The sequence below is a fragment of the Acanthopagrus latus genome, chromosome 20 (genome assembly GCF_904848185.1).
Source record: "Acanthopagrus latus isolate v.2019 chromosome 20, fAcaLat1.1, whole genome shotgun sequence".
Classification (NCBI taxonomy): Eukaryota; Metazoa; Chordata; class Actinopteri; order Spariformes; family Sparidae; genus Acanthopagrus; species Acanthopagrus latus.
This window is the reverse complement of record NC_051058.1, coordinates 16720900-16740576: the sequence shown is the minus strand read 5'-3', so window position 1 is coordinate 16740576 and position 19677 is coordinate 16720900. Positions and strand designations below refer to the sequence as shown.

The following is a 19677-nucleotide window of genomic DNA, read 5'->3' as shown; positions in this document are numbered from 1 at the left end:
TACGCTTAATGTGTGAGCTTGAGTTTGACTTCAGAAGACAACGCAGTCTTATTTTGCATCGTGACCCGGAGGAAAGTGTTCACACATGTAGTTAAGTTCCCTTGGGCCTGACCAGAGGCAAAAAAAAACCAAACAAACATCTATAACTGGTCTCACAGAACATCTTAGGACAGATAACATCAAGCAAGAGAGCATCAAACAGCTCAGAGGAATCAGCACATTTAAGCCAATGAGGTGTTAATAAAATCCAAACCAGAGTGGATGAAATAGTCAGGATAAACTATACGGCAGCAGGTGAAACCATTTTTATAGCTAAAGGTCTGGTAAAGGGGATATAAAGTCGACTTAGTCCGACTCTGACCAGTACAGCTCAATCAAACTAAAAAATATGGTGGGTTTTTTCGGGAAAAGGAGAAGCTTATTATCAGACTTGAGGGTACATTCTGTGATGTACAGGGAGCTAATGAGGTCTCATGTGCAGTCAGCAGCCAATCATTCGTGAGACATGAAATCTTGAATCCCATTCTTAAATCTTAAATTGAGACTAGCGCAGGCAGTGGTATGCTCTCCTCTCCTGGAACCTGCAGAAATCCTTGCTGCTGAATTTTGGATGCCAGAAAGACTTTGGGGTTAAAAGAGCCGCAGCAGTCGAAGTTAAATAATATCAAAGCATGAATCTACTTCTTTCGAAGCAAAGGTGTTATTTTGGAGATTGCTGTGCTGAATGAGAAACCTCAGGACGGGTATTTTTTTTTCTGCCGGAGTGTCGAAAAAAAGTAATTTTGAGAAAAACAAAACAGATGTTTTCTGCACAGGGCTTCAAATTTGGTTCGAAGATTGCAAGGTTTTGCAAAACAAAGACAAAAGGCGATTGTTGCCTTTTAGTAGTGCACAAATTCAGGTATTAACATATATATCTGCCCACCTTGTTTCACAAATGAAACAGGATTTGGAAGTGGCGAGTCGCCCGAGGCCTGCACTACGGAGCAGGATTTGTGGTTAGCGAGGTAACTTCAGGGAAAACTCTGAATGTTAAGGGCTACGACAGTTGTGCACATCTTACTGGGGTTGACTGAGATAACAAATCAACATGACGGAGAATTCCAACTTCTGACCTATGTAGTGCTTTGAATTATGTTTTGATTTGTCTATTTGCCACCACAGGGGTTTGCAAATGACAGAATAAGGCTAAAGCTGTCATATAAATGTCATGGGGACAAATCTAAGCAACACTTGTCGATTTATGGAATAACAAAAATGCATCTATGGTTGGATCTACCCATGCAATGATATTCTTAGCCTATTAAGTCAGGCATTAGCTTAAGTCAGCGATCTTTTGTCTGCCATCCTACCTGTATTCAGCAGCTGTAGCTGTGTTGATTTGGTCTTCCCATCAACCAAACTAAACCATTACAGGAAATTATAGAACTGAACCTGCACAAACCAGATCGCGAACAGTTTAAGTCACTGATCCATGCATGCAATCCTTTTTTTTTCCACATGCAGAGTAATTGTGCACGTGCTCATCCAAACTCCAACAGACTTCACACAAAGTGAAGTGGATTTACACAAGTGTAATTAACAGCCTGTGATTTATTGCTAATAGCTGCAGTGTTCTTGGCCCCGTGTAAAGGCCTGAGTCAAACAAATGCAAAGTGCTGAGTGTCTGGTTCAGCACCCAACACTCACTCGAGTCACCGTCTGACACCCACATTTATGTCTGTTCTATTCTAATCAATGCTCGAGGCATCGACGCACAAAGTAAAAGCTGCCATTTGAGAGCGCGTGCATGTCATCTGCACTGCAGCTCACCTGTGACACTAATCACTGCAGACATCTCTTGATGGAATTCCATTTGATGTAGATTTTATAAACTAGTCAGTCAAATAAGACGTCTTGGGTGTGCAATCATTACAATGCCTTGTATTTCAATCAGAGCAGGCAGCTTACTGCCAGCTCACCTTGACACCGCATAATCTCTCACTGTGGCAGCGTCTGGCCAGACAAACTGCAGTATTCATGAGGTGGATCCTGCTGCCATTATGTAAGTCCGTCCGTCAGAGTTCCTCACCGCCGACACCACCAGTCTGACTCAGGCTAGTGGCTTGAGGAGGCTTTAGCAGATTAAAGTCCCCCCCTACACTTACCACAGCTAAGGCTGTAATCTGAGTTTCACTTAACAGAACCTAGCAGTCAGATGTGCGCGGGCGTGGGATTACAATGATGGCTGGTCCAGATAAATCCCCCCAGGACCCTGGGGGAACGTGGAGTACACCGAGAGGGCGAAAAAGACTCTGAGCTTGTGAATGTGTGCGTCTCCTGAGAAAATCCCACAAATTAAATCATCCCGCATCCCTATTACCATTTGCTGTTGTTGTAATATTGTGCGGGGATCAAAGCAACATGATATAAACCAAAATCCAAAAAAGGCTCACATCAATACCCAAGCTCTGATCTCAGTTTTAGCAAAGCAAATGATCTTGGGATCAGCATCCGCCCCACCACTGACCCAGCACTCCTCACTGGGAAAAATACTAATGGGCTTCCCTCTCGCTTTATGAATCACAATAAGAATCCAAGTATAAAAAGCGACAGCAGCGGCAGAAACCAAAGTGGGCAGCCAGCTGCAATAAAAAGAAAAAAAAAAACAATCTAAATTGGGATATTTTACTGGGAATAAGGATGAAGCAGGCAGGGAATGTAGGTCGCTTTACCAGGCTGAGCAGTGACAGATGCTTTTCGCAGTGGGAGGGTCAAGTGAGAACAGGCCACAACGTAGATACTTAATATGGTTAAAGGGGGAGTGAGGAAGTCAAAAAATGTCAAGATTAGAGGAAGAGGGAAGGGGGAAGAAAACCGGGGGGGTTTCGGTGTTGATGAAGAATATACGCGGTAAACGTCAAATAATGATCAGGTTCAAAGTAAATGCTGGTTCAAAATAAATACCAAGTTCTGTATCATAGGCAACTGGACTTGTTTCATTTGCCTACAATACAGCACTTAGAATTACCATGACCCGGCTGACTAAGAACCTTCATCAACATGCTCGAAAATGAGATAAATACTGAGGGGTCAACAAATGAAATAACTGGTAACTTGTGCTATTTAACTCATTCACTCTTTTACTCATTCAATTTCCGGCTACACAGTAACACAGTTCACCTCGTGTTATTACACATTCTAAACAACTCTGTGACTCTTTCACAATAAAAGTCCTCCAGGAAATGGTAGGGATGATTTCTTTTTCCTAGAGCCTCCAACAACCAAGGAGTGATTGTGGAGACAAAGAGACACTCACTGTCTATTCTTTCTACCCTCTCCTTAGCTTCTAACACACCAGCCTCCATACGACTGATGCATCATGTAGCCAACAAGATTTCGAATCCAACAAGACATCGTTTATATCAGTTTTTAAAGCAATAAACAATAGTTATGTACATTTTATGCATGTTGCACTTTCACTAAGCTGCTTTCGACTATTTTATATGCATATGGTGTTAGTGATACTATAATAATAATACTATAATAATAAACTATAATGAGTTTATTGGTTGGTTATTCACGTGCAGGGGTATTTTGAGCTGCTATTTTCGTCAACAGGACTTGGTGGTGTTAATAACGGCATGCTGCAGACAGCTACTGTTTAAGTTGACTGTGTTTCTGTCTGTGTTTGCTGCAGTGTGGAGCTGGACTTCAAGCTTCAGGAGGACAAGCTGCAGCCACTGATGAAGAGGCTTTGCCCAACGGAGGACGGCCACTTTCCCCCTCTGCCTTACCCCCAGGAGGCCTTCACCTCCACCCCAAAACGCAAGTCCAAAGCTGACTCCAAGAAGCACGCTCGCTGGAAACTTTGGTTCCTATGAAAAGACACAGGACCGTCTACTTCGCAGAGCTACCGATGCACAGGATTTACGCATCCGTCCGGTCGTCCACACTTGTTTGGTTTATCCGCCATCTTCTGATTTATCACCATCTACTTTTTCTAGTCTACTGGATACTGAACCCCTGCTAGAAGCTGACAGGATGTGTAATGGGACACAACTGTGGATTCCGTGGAAAATTCAAAATGTCATGCTTACCAAAAATGGATTCAGAGTTATTTTTGAACTAATTTCTTCAAACAGGGTGTGAAATTACACCAGAGCAACATATTTGGGGATCAGCAAGGTGAGAAGACGAATTTGATTTCCCTCTGTCTATTTGCATATATTTTTCTAGCTGACGTCTGTGGGGTCCCATTCTATGAAAAATGATTCAGTGACCGTCACGTTTCTATTCACCAGTTGGGACTTTTGTCTTCTTTTCCCAGCCTCCAGGAGAGGTTGGCAAGTCAACCACGATGCTCTGAGGTCTACATCGACAGCATATCACCGTACTGCAAAGCACAATTAACACTGTTCAGGATACATTTTCTCCAGAATAATTTAAAAAAAGGAACTATTTTGAGTATCAACTCACACATTTAGATCACCTACTAACAATGACAGACTGAAGACTTTCATAATATCTAAAGAAGAGAACCTAAAGGACAAAGAAGTCAGAGATGTTTATTGGAATTCTATGATCAACTTTCTATCCATTGCTAAAATGTCTCCTTGAATCAACTGACTTTGAAGTAAAGAATGAATAAATAACAATTATTTTCTTAATAACATTTGCAAAGTTAGACGTCAATGTACTTTTTTCTATATAAATATATATATCTATATACACTCACTTTAAGGTTTAGTGGAAAATATTTATTTGAGCTGCTGTGAAGGGAGCCGTGCATTTCAAAAACTGCATAGAAGGTGAAAAACTTCTGATTCTTAATTTCTTTTCATATTTCAAGCTTAGTTCTTACTAACCTCACAACGCATATGGTAATTGAAACCTGACATCAAAAAGAAAAGAGGGAATACACAGAGTCAAACGTCATCAAACAAAGTTTAATACAAAAAAAAACGATTTTATCATTTCAGTCACAAAACCAAGTATAACTAACACTGTTGGTTCTTAGCACATGTGAAAGGTAACAGAAGATCGCTGTGATTGTATCGCCGCAGTTTCCTGCATCAGCTACCGAGATAGCTACTGAAACCAAGCCAGAAAAGACTGAATGTGCCACTTCTGATCACAACCAGGGCTTCTACAGTGCAGGGTGGCAAGCGTGTAGCCTTGCATGCTTTTTACAACCCTCCGATTTTGCAGGATATTTTCTAGCTTTTCAAGAAAAACAATTTTTAAAGAGAATGACAAAAGAACTTTTTCTCTTTCGCCCCACTTTTGGTTATTCTCCTGCTCATTGCTTCCCATCAAATCGACTGTAAAGTAAAAACTCATGTAGTGGCTCCATACAGGGTTCAAAGTATATGTACAGCCAAAATAATATTTGCATTTACTATATATAAATATATGTTGTATAGCATCGAATAGGGCTAATACCATTTTAATGGGTGAGAAAGCAGCCAATAACTAAAAGAGAAACAACATTACTGTACAACGCCTGCAGGAGCAGAAAACCGAAGTCACTCTCAAAGCCAAAAACACTGCCCCCGAGGAGAGGAGACGCGCCAGAGTGGTTTCAAGGGCATAAAAAGAAACATCTTTGTCCACTGTCACACGACAACACCAAGTTATTTACTAGGTATTACTGGGTTGACTTTCACGAGCTCCAACATGCTGCTTTCTGTTGGCTACATGTGACTCACACCTTCCACTCTTGTACATGCCAGGTTGGTTTCTTTCAGTAGTTATGCTGTAGCATCCAGAGAGAACTAGATGTTTATCTGTACCTTAAAGAAGTGCAATTGATTTATTATGTGCAATACTGTGTATTTTATACTGTTTTTTTAAGAAAGAAAACAAAATAAAAGATATTTAATATGCAAAACATGAAAAATAAAAACGGATATCTACAGAGCTCTGGAAGTCTGAAGAAGACCGAGTGTCATTTGCGGACCAGTGAGAAGGATGTTACAAAAACAGCGCTATCTAGATAATAGAAGAAGTTTAGGGATGTTTGACTCATCAGGTCAGTGTCAAAGAGTCACTGTTTCTAGAAAATATAATGCTTTTTTTCTTCATGTAATTTTTCTTACGCCAAAAATCTCATTCACCGCAGTTGTATTCGGGTGTCAGCAGAACACGTCACCAGGACAAAATGTTGGCAGTGAACTGCAAAACATACCCACCATGGGCTACGTGTCATTTCATGTTCACATTCCATGTTTATGACCTGATTTTCATATCAGGAGGTGGAGGGGACGGTGGTGGAGTTAAGCAAGAAGGCTGCCAAGCCAGTGACCACAATTCTAGACAGTGTTTCAATATCTGTATGCGTCACTCCATGGGATATAATTTCTTGTGTTTGTAGTGACGGAAAAAAGGATATTTTTGATGAAAAGTTGGGACATTTAAAGCAATCAGTGGCAACCAAAACAGGAATTTTTAAGCCAAAGCGTAAGCACAGCTTCAGCCTGAAGAAATGTAAGGTTGCAATATAACAAAATCATAAGTTTCAACATGGTTTTCAGAGATGTACATTGCCAAATGGGTTGCAAAATTATCTACATCGGGGCTTCGATTGGTTTGGTTTTTTTTTTTGTTGTAATTTGGGTGCACCGACCCAGTAAATGAGGATTTTATTTTTGGCTTGGTTTGAAAATTCTGTATGCAAAACAATCAACTCTACAATCTTATGAGATGATAAGCAGGAGATAAGGTTGAAAATCCGCCTGAGATCAGCCTCTGCACCTCTTTGATGTAGTGGTGGCACAACACGAGAGCAGAATGCAACAGAGGGATAAGCAGCGAGGGGCCTGTAGTGCAGGAAGTCGACCTGCCTCAGAACCTGCTTCTGATCCAAAGCTTACACTCGCAGCACAAATCTCGCACCAGTAACCTGTACTTTAAGGCCATGTCTGGGCTTTCGGGCACGGTCATCTGTTGGTGCACCTGCTTCGTGACGCCGCTGACCAGCAATGAGGCGAATCGGTGACGTCAAAACGCTGACTAAATGCCCCAGAGAGGCACAGTCACCCTCACGCATTCAGCTGCAGGAACCTATGTTGCTGGAGGGCAGCGCTGCCTGCCCTCCTCTCACCCGTAGCACGGCCATCTCCATTGGGCTTCCTTCAGGTGGATGTCTACAGCACAGCACCGAGGCTACAAATGAGAACCCCAGTGCACCATCGCATTTCACCCTTTAACCGCAGACCCTCCTGTGGTTTGAAGGCGGCGAGCGTTACCACGCGAGTCCCGGCGGTTCTCAGACAGTGTTGACAGCGAGCACACGCCTGACATGAGTTGTTGCGGGGTCAATAAACCCAAGAGGACGGCTCAAAGTTTCAGCACAGGAAAGAAGAGGAGAGGAGAGAGGAGAGGGGCAGCGAGTGAGTGATAAGTGCATGTTAGAGGCATTATGATGCAGTGCCATATCTCACTATGCTTCTCTTCTGTAAGAGCTCTGCACCAGTCTGGCCAGCAGGAGCAGAGGGGGAGAGGGAGGGAGAGAACAGAAAAGGAGATGCCGAGGGAAAATATGCGAACAAAAAGAGATACAAAGACCGAGAGCTGAAGAGAGTGAGCGATACAGAGAGAGGACCTGAATAGACGTCATTGAGTCGGCATTGTTGCAATATATTCGGTCAGCAAGTGCATGAGGCAAAGAACGCACTCCAGCCCCTATAGCCGGCCAGCCCCATACTGTCAATCAATAACATACAGTCCTACCTCTGCAGTTCTTTCAGCACACTGCAGGAAAAAATTGGCGGGATAACCGTGAACAACTGCAGCCAGCCGGCACCGCAACCTGTTGTCGGACAGTCCTCAAGAGCAGCGATGAAAAGTTCAATAGGTCATTTAGACAGCATTAAGGAAAAGCCAACTGTCTATCATTGTTTCCAATTTATCCTCAGGTCTGTTAGGTACACTATATTATTAATTTTGACATTTGGGTCTTTGCTAACAATGCATAACAAAAAATATGCAAAGGTCAGTACGGCTGTGACAGAAAAAGAACAAAACAAAGGCTCATTTCATTGGTTTGGTTGCAGAAGACGAGTGTGTAATGCGCTGATTTTTTACAGCAGCAGCTTCCGTTTCTATGTGTATCTGCAGGACTCATCCGGAGGATTAAACCGGATGAAATGTAATTCAAGGGCATAAAGGTAGAACTTGATCATTTCAGCAGGGACAGCCAAAAATGTTTCTGCGACTATCCCAATGCAAATGTTATTCACGAGGATCTCATCTCAACCTGCGTGAGGGTGGACATGAATACAAAGACACCGCCGGCTCGGATGTCCAACGAGGCGAACGTCCTGCGACGCTGTGTGTCTAAGTTGCTAACAGGCGTAGCACTGCAGTGACAACACACAACAAAACAGACGCCCTCAAGCCGTCACTGTGATCACTCTCATCAACATTCTGTGTCCACCACCACACGGAGGGAGGAGAGAGAGAAGAGAGGGGAGAGAGAGAGAGAGAAGAGAGAGGCAGGAGACAGAGTAGAACGTTAATGCATAAATCTAAATGTAAGAGGCTGCCACTCAGAGGAACAAGGTCGCTGGTTGGCTGCGGTGCTGTGCGAGCAGCAGCGGCGCAACCTGCCTGCAGAGTAGGCAGCAGCAGCAGCCGGCGGCAGCGACAACAGTCCTCTGATTAGAAAGCAACGACGCTTCTCGCAGCGCTAACTGGGTCTCATGGCTGTTATAAAATTCACACCAACCTTATTGATCATTAAATAGTGATTTAAGGCCCTGCTTCAAATGCGGCGTCTGTCCCCGAGTACTGTATAATGTGTGTGTATATAGTGCGTGAGTGAAAGAGCTATAGTGTTCAAAGACAAAGCTTTAATGTGACCTCCAACTCCCGCTGGGGAAAAAAGGACACTCTTGCTCGAGGCTAAATATTATGCAGGTACTTAGAAATGTCAAGGCAGTCAAGTACAGTGACTGGCAACGTATAGGTGTGGGTCAGCAGGGACAATATGCAAGCTGTGTATAAGTAAACGAAGTGAAGGTAGAGGGCAAATACAGCACATGTATACCGAGCAGAGAGTTTCAATAAGGGCCACAGGGGTAGAGCAGTTTTATCAGCCGGAGAGGAAGCTGGTGTGGTCTGGCCATTCAGCAGGAAAAATCATTTTACCTTATGCCACAGGCGGGCGAGGTGCGCTGAAATGGATGCACTTAGTGTAATAAAATATAGAAGAAGTCTGCTTGTGCTGCCCGCGTTGAGTGTCGATAGTCTTTTAGATGGGGATATGGGTTAATATCGACATGCCATCATCGCTATCAGCTGTTAATGGCTTTAAAATGAAATACTGGCGTCGGCCTCGAGTGAACTTCAGACAACCATCTGATCGGGCGCACGAGACGTGAACTGTTGACTAAGCAGTATTCTCCTTCTGCCCCGTGGATGTGCACAGTTTGAAAAGCATCATGTGTTTTATGTGTGTTACATCATCACAAGAGTTGGCGTATTAGGCTAATACAGCAGAAAACAATACAGTGAAAATATTCCCATGATAAATCAATACTGAGATTAAACAGCATAATTATGTGTTAAACAGTCAAATTAATGAGATTTTAGGGTAAGTGATAATCATGAGATAAAAACAGAAATTAATAGGGAAATTCTGAACCATCCATTATCGGGCAACAGAGGTAACAGCGCTCACCACTGTAACTCTTTGTGTGACTTTGTAACTCATAATAATCACTCACTAAGATTTTGTTTCTTAACTGGCAGAAATGCTTCTGTACACAACAGGAGAGACTTGATGTGTTTTGCATTTCGGTGAGGGGAAGAAATACGTGCATATACCAGTTTATCTGTCGGAATGACTTGGAAAATATAGGCATAAAGTGTATCTACAAAATTAATAATATGGTGCATCTCTACTTTTGGACAAGTGGTCGGTAAGTGTCAGATCTGAAATACATAATCAAAAGAACCCGACTGCAGTCAAACATAACGGGGGGGGATGGCTGGAGACGTGTCTGAGCTACAGAGGCAGCTGGTGCAAGTTGTAACATCTTTTCCGAAAATCCCACTTTCCAAAGTCTCTGACCGTCCGCCAGGCGGGACGACGCAGCGTCTGTATGGCCTGGCATGAAAATGAATGGATTGGAGAGCTAGAGTGGGGAGAGTATGCAGGAGTCCTTAGACCCCCCTCTGGGCTGCTGGCTGGGAGAGACGAGGCAGGCAAGGTGGCCTCAGCTCAACTCACAGCTTCATTTACATTACGTGGAGCAGTGCGGGCCTGAGATCTGTTACACAACAAGAGGATGTCTATTTACACTATTAGCTTGGCGCGGATACGCCTATCAGACTTTCAGCAGTGAGGGACGAGCTAGAGAACCTCTGCGATCGCAAAATCACTTCACTGCAAGTTGGAGGGAGAGGAAACGTGAGAGGGAGAACGAGGAGGAGGGTAAGAGGAAACAGAAGAGGACGGATGAGTGCTGCTGCAGACATGTTGTAGTGCTGTGACATAACACACACACAAACACACACACACACACACACACACTGGATGATTAGTGTGCGATAACTCTGGCTACTGTTGGCTTTATTAAATCACTCTCTGCTGGTGTGGCTCAGTGGCTGGTAATAAAAGCCGATAAGCTTCCATTTAAACAGGTGACGCTGTTTCCTGCTGCTGCACAGACGGAGACAGGGTGCCGTGCCGTGCCTGCACACACACACACACACACACACACACACACAACAAACACGATAAATAACCGGAGAAAGGAGGGGGAAAGGATGCTACGCCAACCTGTATCAGCATCAGCGTAATCATTCAGGATTATACGACTCCCCATTTTCCTACATGTACTTGAGGTGCAGAGGAAAATGTCTCTCTCATCATTTACCTCTTTGTAAGTGGGCTGTAAAAGCACCTATAAGTGCCCTCAGAGATCTCCATCATAAAACTATTTATAACAACAACAACATACGTTTATTACCTTCAAAGTCATGTCAAGAGCTACATGCAGCTCTGATGATAACAAGCGTGAACAGGAACCTACTCAAAGACATTCACTGGACTCTCTCTGACTTATGAAAACAGATGGGGCAGACGGCTCGTTTGTATCCTGACTGATAAGTGCATTTAACTGCAACCGAGCTCTAGCTGAGACAGTGATTGGGGGGAAGGATGCTAACGGCGGTGAAGGAGGGCACGCTGATTAGATTACAGCACAAGAGCATCAGAAATGTTCTAATAAGCGAGGGATCAAACGCACAACCAGGCGAACGTGCGCATAAAAAAATCATGAAACAGCAAAAAAAAAAAAAAAAAAGTAAAAATTAAAAATCAGCGCACAAACAGCCGGCTGGAGAAACGATACGAGCAGATCAAAGCCACTCTCACATCGAGGTTGTGTGAAAGCTTTCCGCCAAGGTAGACTTTACCTTTAATGACAGCCATGGAACGGGACTGGCGTAGCAGTGGGCCTGTGGGATTTAAGCTAGTTGTGGTGCAGGGGCCTCTAAATTAGAGTGTGTGTGTGCTTGAGCGTAACAACCAGGGGAAAAAAAAAAAAAAAACAGATTGAAAAAAGACTTACGATGTGAGGGGAGTCGCGGCCCATGGAGATGACCGTCCTGTTGACGGTCCTCAGCAGCTTCTCCATGATGATCTGGACGTGCCACTGGGTGGGACCCTGGAGGGAAACACAGACGCACATGTTCAGAGCATTCCAAGACTCTTTTAATTGCGCTTCTTTATAGAATTACAACATTTCCCACATGACTATTAACACTTCTGACACAGCAGACGTTATTTACACGAGTCATCCTGCACACGAGGTTGTAATGAAAGCATTTAAGGCAGAAAAAAAAAAGGGAGAGTGAGGTTTTACTACTCACTCGTTTTGCTGCTCTACACTCTACTTCTAATTTCGAAATGGACAGGGATTTCTCCTTTAATAAAGAAATATACAGACTCATAGATCATCACAGTAAACTGCCTGCTTCTTTTCATGAGCGTTTCACAGAAATCTGTTCAAAGGTATCACAAATAAAAATTGGGTTGTCTTATCAATAGATGAGAAAAATGTTCTCCTGCCGTTCAAAAACTTCAACTGCTTGAGATACTTGGATAAAAAAGAAACATGATAAATGTGACTGATGCAGCCAAAGTGATTTAAACCTAGCGATTCTTTGCTTTTGGAAGGTGGGGGGGGCAACACACCCATGGGGCAGTTGTACCGCCGTCATAAAGGGGCCAGTTGGAGTTATCACACCATCTCTACCTGTCTGTGGGGGGAAACTTCTAAGCAGGCCGAGCTCTGCGGCATCGACCTAAACGTTCAATAATTTACAGGGACTCTCTCTGCGATTTAAGGACTCACGCATGCCAGCCCGTGCACATACGCTCAAACATTCACACAGTCGGACAGAAGCGCTGGGGAGAATAGAGCGGGGAAGACGGCTCAGATGTTGCCTTCCAAACTAGTGACGAGTGACACACATCTTTTTGAGGAATGACTCCCACTCTTGTTTTTAAGGGAAAAACCCAGCCTGAATAAATCAAAGGATTAAATCTAGCTATGCAGGCAGATAATGTCCAATCAGATCCTCACTTTTAGAAATTTAATAATTTAGAAACTCAAGTGGACAGGAGTATCCGGTATGATTTTCTCTCCCATCCTATATCGCTTCTCATCAACGAGTGGCATGCAGTGAAAGAGAGGGCAAGGCAGCAGCAGAAGGAAGCAGCGACGGTGAGAGTGTGCGAGTGCAAGACGGGAGAGGTGGATAATCCCGAGCAGAGTGTGGAGTGTGGGAGGCCAAGCCGCGGTGATCAACGGCGAGGGGGAGTCTGAGAGGGCCTGAGGGAGGACACCGGGAGTCTGAGCATGGCAGAGGATGAAACACACTTGTGAAGCAGCTGAGTGCTTCGGTGTGTGTGTTGTTATGTGTGCTCGTGAGGTCTGAGTGTGGGTTATGTGGACTCAAGAAAATAATTAGTATCAGCAAGTAAATAAGTTGATTAATTCATGAGATGATCAATGGGAAAAGGATGAGAAATCAGATCATTTGCAGTGGTGTCAAACTGATCCAGTAAAGGGCCGCTGTGGCTGCAGGTTTTCATTCCAACCAAGCAAGAATCTTGCTTGGTTGGAATGAAAACCTGCAGCCACAGCGGCTCTTTACTGGATCAGTTTGACACATGTGATTTACAGTTTTGAGTTCTTTATCAAACTGGCAGTAGACAAAGTGTTCTCTCACCGTCATCATCAGCTTTCATGTCGCCATTACAGACTAAATTAATTAATGAATGTACAAATTGTTCCCTTTCTCTCCTCATGTTATCTTCTACTTTCTTCTCCACCTTGAGTCCAATCCGCTGTAGCTACTTGTTATCGAAAATCTCCATATTTGCCGCCATATGCATTATTTTTCAGAAAATATTCCAATATATCCCAACAGCTGTTACAGCATCTTCAGGCTTTTATTTTGAAGAGAAAATGCTGGTGGATATGCAGAGGCGTTGTGTTAATATTTGGGAGGTCACCACAGGTTAATTGCCCTGATGTAGCAGCATGCACACAGCACTTTGAACATACAGACATGGAGGACTTTGTTACTAATAAAGCCAGCGCACCAATTTGACAAGTGTTTAGGGATTAAAGCCCAGGGATTCAAATGAGGCTACATATCGTCTTTGTCCTAAGCAGGTGTTAACCAAACAGGGCAACATCACAAATTTGCAGTCTCACCCCAAAGTCCATCACCCAGGACGGTTGACTTGGCTGGACTTGGAATTAGCGACAATAATATCGTCTATTGCAATTTTTGGGATGGGACAATATCATGATGTCGCCCGAGGCCAACTCAAACCATGTTCTTACCCCATGCAGAATGTTTTGATTCTCTACAGAGTTCTTTGGAAACAGATGCAGTGTGTTCTGTGTTGTTGGTAAGAGTGATGAGAGGATGCAATACCTTTAAAAATATCAAGGGGGGCATAATATTTAAGATTTTCATTAGAGGATTAATATAACAAGGCTTGTGGTCTGTGGGTTAATCATAACGGTAATGAAGTCTCAATTACTTCTGACAATGTCATCTTGTTGTCTGAGACAAGAGAGCTGCACGTCTGGTGCGTGTGTATCAATACTGTATAAAATGACTTTTGAAACCATTTCCAATACTCAGAATCGATATGTGTCGATAGTTTTGACAGCATCAGTCACTTCTGCCTCATATCTCACATTTTGCTGTTAATTTCATTATAACTTGAATGTTTGAATGTTTATCACACAGAACAAGCCACTTGCAGAGGTCACCTTAGGCTCCTGGAACTTGTAATTAGCATGTTGTGGCTGCTTTCTGCCACTTTATCAACCTAACAATTAACTGATTAGCTGGAAAAACAACAGAAAGATCAAGCAAAAAAAAGAAATGGCTCTGCGACTGACTTCCAACGGCTGCTTTATCATCATGTAGACCACATTGCAATGAGGTACTCTGGCTCTAAAACACTGCGGGTTGAAGCAGAGCTCATCACCAGGTTTCTTGGAGCACGTTCATGGAGTTGAAGATGGCCTAAAGCCGCCCTCAGCGATGAATTAGTGTGCACAGCCAGCTCTACGGGTTAGTAAATTAACAGTGCTGTAAAATGCGCTCCTTTCGGGGCATGCGGCGCAATAAAATAAATTAAGAACAGCACACAGATTAGTAGCTATTGAGTAAAACAAATGGGCTTCTTCTTTACAGCAAGGGGACTCCTGGATCCCCTTGTTATGCTGTCATTTGCCCCAAAGGGGAAAATAAAAGCACATGAAGCTGGAGAGTCGTGTTCCTCACCACATCCTTCCTGTAGAGCACCTCCAGGATGTCGCTGAGGAGCTGGCAGCAGGCCTTCGGCTCCTCCCGCTTCTCCAGGTGGAACTTCAGCTGCTCCGTCATCAGCGGCAAGAGGATCTCGCGGCAATCTGCGGGGATGGCGGCAAAAAAAACACACACACAATGACAATGCCGCTCAACGCGCAGGACGGATGATGGATCGCACGAGGCAGCGCAGCATATGCTCCCTACACGCGTTCGATGAAGACGCACGCAGCTTGTTAATGGCTTCCTCGCAGCACAGAGGATTAAATTAAAACAATGTACAGAATGAATTTATTAATTAAAAGTGAGTGTGGCAAAGGCTCCCGAGATCCCTTAGAATAATTACAGTACAACAGCACAACTGTCATATGAAAAGCTAATCGGAACAATTAGCCGATCCCTATCCAATGGAGGCATTTGTACTGTTGTGTCATACCTTGTTTTTTCTTACAAATAAACGGTGTTGATGACAGAACCCCACATACTTTCTGTCCCTTTTAGCCCCTTTAAAAAAAACAAGCAACGGCAGCCTGAAAACAACAACTTTTTCTCCAACTCCGTCCAACTAACAACTGCAATTAAAATTCCACACAACATGCCACCACACCTGACCCAAAGAGTTTGGCTAAGGCCGACGCCAACATCAAAAAGGAAATTTCCATATGCAGAGGGCAGAGAATTTGGTTGGCAATTGGACATGGGGGACAGCAGAGATAAGCCAGGAAAGTATTCTCATGGAGGCAGCCTCCCACAAAATTATCATATTTTTTATTAAACCTTCTGATTCCAATCTCACTGGCATTTGTGTATGTGTGTGTGTGGCTCATATGAAAAGCCTAGGGACAAATACCAGAGTTAGGCTGGTTCAATTTAGGAGATGGGGAGTATCGTTTAGGGGGGTTAGGTGAGTATTTTATAGATTTATCGAGGGGAAAGCAATCACCTAACAGTTTTCTGTCGACTAAATTGATAACCTCTCTGCAGCAAAGGAAAAAAAAAGACTAACCGCTGTTAAAAGAAAAACACCTCTCGAGGCCCCCCTGCAGTGCACTGACACGCCATCTTTCAAACAAACCCAAAATATTGATAGGCATGTCATATTAAGAGGAAGAGAACGAAAACAAAAGAGCAGTACACCGAGTTAAACCATCACCAATCAGCCAAACTGCGGGGGACCAACAGCACCCTTCAAATAACAATCTTTAAGTGCGGAGACGCCGCCGCTCTAAATGGCCACCCAGAGATGGATTTCAATTCACGATCGATACAATCTCTCTGCTTTACAGCACTAATAAGACAATCAAGTGGGACAAACAGGACATTTTTACTTCATTACTCATCAAAACACACACACACGTGAGCATAAAGCCATGCCAATTGTCAATACTGCTCAAGCCCGGATGATAAACGGCAGGATGTAACGCGTAATGAATAGCATGAACTCTGGTGACCGAGATGTATTGAACATTTAAAAAATCCAGCGTTTCTGCCTTCTCTGACCCCGATCTGCAAGAAGAGCATGTGAAGTTAGACAGCATGAAGTAATTCCATGAAGACCGATGATGAAAAGCAGAAGCTTTCATCCCAACATGCAGCAGCAAAAACGAAATAACGAAACACACAGATCTGCATCTGTGATTCATGAAGTCAGAAACAGCTTCTATTTCACTGTCAGTATCACTGGAAATAAACATAAACCAGGCCTCTGCACAGAGACCAAGATAAGGCTCTGTGATAAAGGCACATTTTATAGTAATATTGACAAATAAAGAATCCTGGAGAATTTTTAATGTCATTCTCAGTGACTTGGGCATTAATTAGTTAGTCAACTATGTAATTATTCTCTTCTAGCAATCTAGGAAATCTGTAATTGCTGCTGGACTCCTTTTGAATCACTTTCAATAATCCTAATGTTAAAATAAATACAGGGAAGCTCCTTAATGAAGATGATATATCAACTGAATAAAGGGTGCAAATGATAAATCATTAATTTGCAATTATATTCTACAATGACACCGATCAACACACCGAGTTGCTGCAAAAGTGTGTGTGACATTGAGACGAAAATACACAAGGATGATCCTCCACAGATCATTAAATTGGTCTTTCAATTTCACAGTAATTTAGTCGGTACATTTTGAGACATACTGCACACAAATTGGTGGTACAATATGAAAGGTTGGGCTGACACCAAAGTAAATAGAGTTCACTCTTTTAGGAGCCGGCTTTTGTTCAGGAAATGTCATGTCAGTCTTTTCCTGCATATTCTAAGGTGTCCTGTGTAAAAGGATCGGTGATCTGGTCATCACAATCACAAGTATTTATCCTCTGATGATTATGGGTCATATCCTCCGCAAATTACATACACATCAAACCATCATTCATCACAATTGCCTCTCAGTGTTAATATGTTTCATTTTAGAAAAGTATGGGACATATTGACTCTACCACCACTAGGGCCTCGTGAGCAATAACCTCAGCATTCCTGCAGAACATTATGATGTCACAGTGAAGTTGGCCTTTTGGATATTCAATGACATAATTTTATCCTATTAGACATTTCTGTAAAACTTGCTATAGTTATCATATGAATTGTTGGGTAATGGCCAAGACTGTGTGTGGTGCAAGTGGACATTTGTGCCAAAATTCCTTTGAGGTGTTTCTGAGAATGGGATGCCATGAGGTCGCAGCAAGCTTGACCCTTGACCTTTGACCTACCAAAACTCCAAATCAGTTCATCCTCGGGTCAAAGTGAACCTTTGCTTCAAATTTGAATAAATCCCTTCAAAGCGATCTTGAGATATCATGTTCACAAGTGTGGATGGACGATTGGACAACCTGTCAATATAACCCCTCTGGACACAGCTCGCTGGCACAGGGGCATAAAAAGATCCACAGAAAATCTGTGACTAGTCTTTTGGCAGTATTGCGTCCCACCTTCTCTACACTACCGCCATTATTCACATCAAGTCTTCACTGGTAAATCCACAAAAACGAAACGTTATGCAGAGTTTGCTTTGTCACGTGCGAGCCAGCCCTGACAAAAGGTGACAACCATGTCTGCACTAAAGGATTTTTCCTGCTGTGGACTGGAGCACCAAGCTGATACGGCTTAAGGCGAAACTGTGTGTTTTCATCATGTATACGTGTGTATGCGCTTGGTAATCTTCCAGAGCTTGAACACAAGAGCAAATCTCTTATCTGAGGGTGTCTGACATTGTGTGGAGAGTTTAAAACCTTGTTTTTTAATTTTTTTTTTTTTTTGACAAAAGGTCCAATCCTCACCCCCACAGCACCTCCGCCAAACACACACACGGACTTATGAATGGTCACGTGAGCTACAGATACACACTCTCACGCACATACACCAGTGGCAGGGCGGGGGCGGGACGAGCAGACTGGAACTATCGAGCTAGGCCATGAGCGCTCTCCACAAACTTTCGGTGCAAACAGATTTTGGACGCTACGCTGATTTTCCCCTTTAACACAGACCAGGAGAGCAGCTGACATATTTGTTCTCTTCCAATGATCCAATTTGCAAGTGATTTAAGCTCCCATCCCGCGCTCTCCTTTTCACGGCTTCAATCAGTGAAGGTGACACAATGTTGTGCCTCCAAATTAATAAAAAGGAAACTTTTTTTTCTCTCCCTTCTCTGTTCATTAAGGTTTCACCTGCAGGAGGGAATCACATGGTGGAGAAAGGGATCTTCTTCTTTCGGGTTGAGACATGCTTTTAAACAGAAACAGTTAATTTGTTGATCACTGTGCAGCCGTCAGGAGAGAAAACACTTCCATCAGTGAACATGTTCGATGCATAATGATGGGCGCGTGCAGACTGCAAACAGACTCCATGTTGAAGCATGAGCGTCTGTGTAAATTAGTCTAGTTGGTCATTCCAGTACACTTCACCTTGGGACTGGCTGGTTAAGGGAACCTTTCAGGGACCACCTGGGGATCAGGATGCATCTAATGAGTCCCATGAGCATGTGCACTTACTGCAGCTGATTAGGCCACCTTAAAAAACTACCCGTCTGGCTCATTTGCCTCACTGCAGTGGTCATTATCTGCAATAAAACATCCCCAAAGTGGAGCGCAGCTTGATACCGATGTGGGAAGGACAGTTTTACATGGCAATTAAGTGTTCTTCTTCACAGGTTTGGCGGCATTTTAAAGCTTGCGCGCACTGGAGATGTCTGAGGCAGCGGCGCGTGGAGCTGATGTGAGAACTAAGCAGCTAGATGGGCTTTATCTACATCGCAGAAACAAGTCGGCCCGCTGATCAGCAAGCCATTGCCAAGCATCAGGGAGGCTTGCCTGTCGACAATTACACCAACAGATCAATAGCAATTACCAGAGGTCCAGGCACTGAACATTGTCCCTCAATAGCTGCTCATCTAAACCAGCCAAAACACCAGTAGGAGGATTTCATTTTCCTAAAGAATGAAAGGACCGGATCATTAAGACTCTGTCAGGTTCATCATCAGTTATTATTCAATGGGACAAACATCTCACTGCACTCTGTCAAAATTACATTTCATCATTTATTTTCTGTACATCCATGCTGAACCGAACATCTGCTCATGACGGAGGCAGAGAGCCGCCGTGCGAGTGGGCTAATTTTGTTGTCCGTTACCTTAGTCAACTGCTGTGAGGCATGTGTTGTCCCTGCCAGCCACATTAAATCACTGTTGCCATTTTATCGGGTTAGGAACTTTGCATTTAATTTGCCACCACGGGACAGCGTGTGCACGTTTCTGAGCGTGTTTGTCTCTAAATCAGGACCTGACCTAACATGCCCTCAGAGGGCGGCAGCCTCCGGCCAAAACACTGGCCCCTCAACCATCA

The 19677-nt window shown here is 43.5% G+C and overlaps 2 protein-coding genes across 2 annotated transcripts in view; one reads left to right on the top strand and one right to left on the bottom strand.

Moving 5' to 3' along the window:
- The window catches only part of LOC119009807 (inhibitory synaptic factor 2A), a 33373-nt gene extending 27392 nt beyond the window's left edge, over positions 1–5981 (top strand). Inside the window, exon 4 of the mRNA XM_037081416.1 lies at positions 3680–5981. Coding sequence (XP_036937311.1) covers positions 3680–3863 — 184 coding nt within the window. The 3' untranslated portion in view covers positions 3864–5981. The remainder of the gene's footprint in view (positions 1–3679) is intronic.
- The window catches only part of dock1 (dedicator of cytokinesis 1), a 200750-nt gene that overhangs the window by 110253 nt on the left and 70820 nt on the right, over positions 1–19677 (bottom strand). The window contains exons 26-27 of the mRNA XM_037081415.1: positions 14809–14936; positions 11562–11657 (exon numbers count right to left, since the gene is read on the bottom strand). Coding sequence (XP_036937310.1) covers positions 11562–11657; positions 14809–14936 — 224 coding nt within the window. The remainder of the gene's footprint in view (positions 1–11561; positions 11658–14808; positions 14937–19677) is intronic.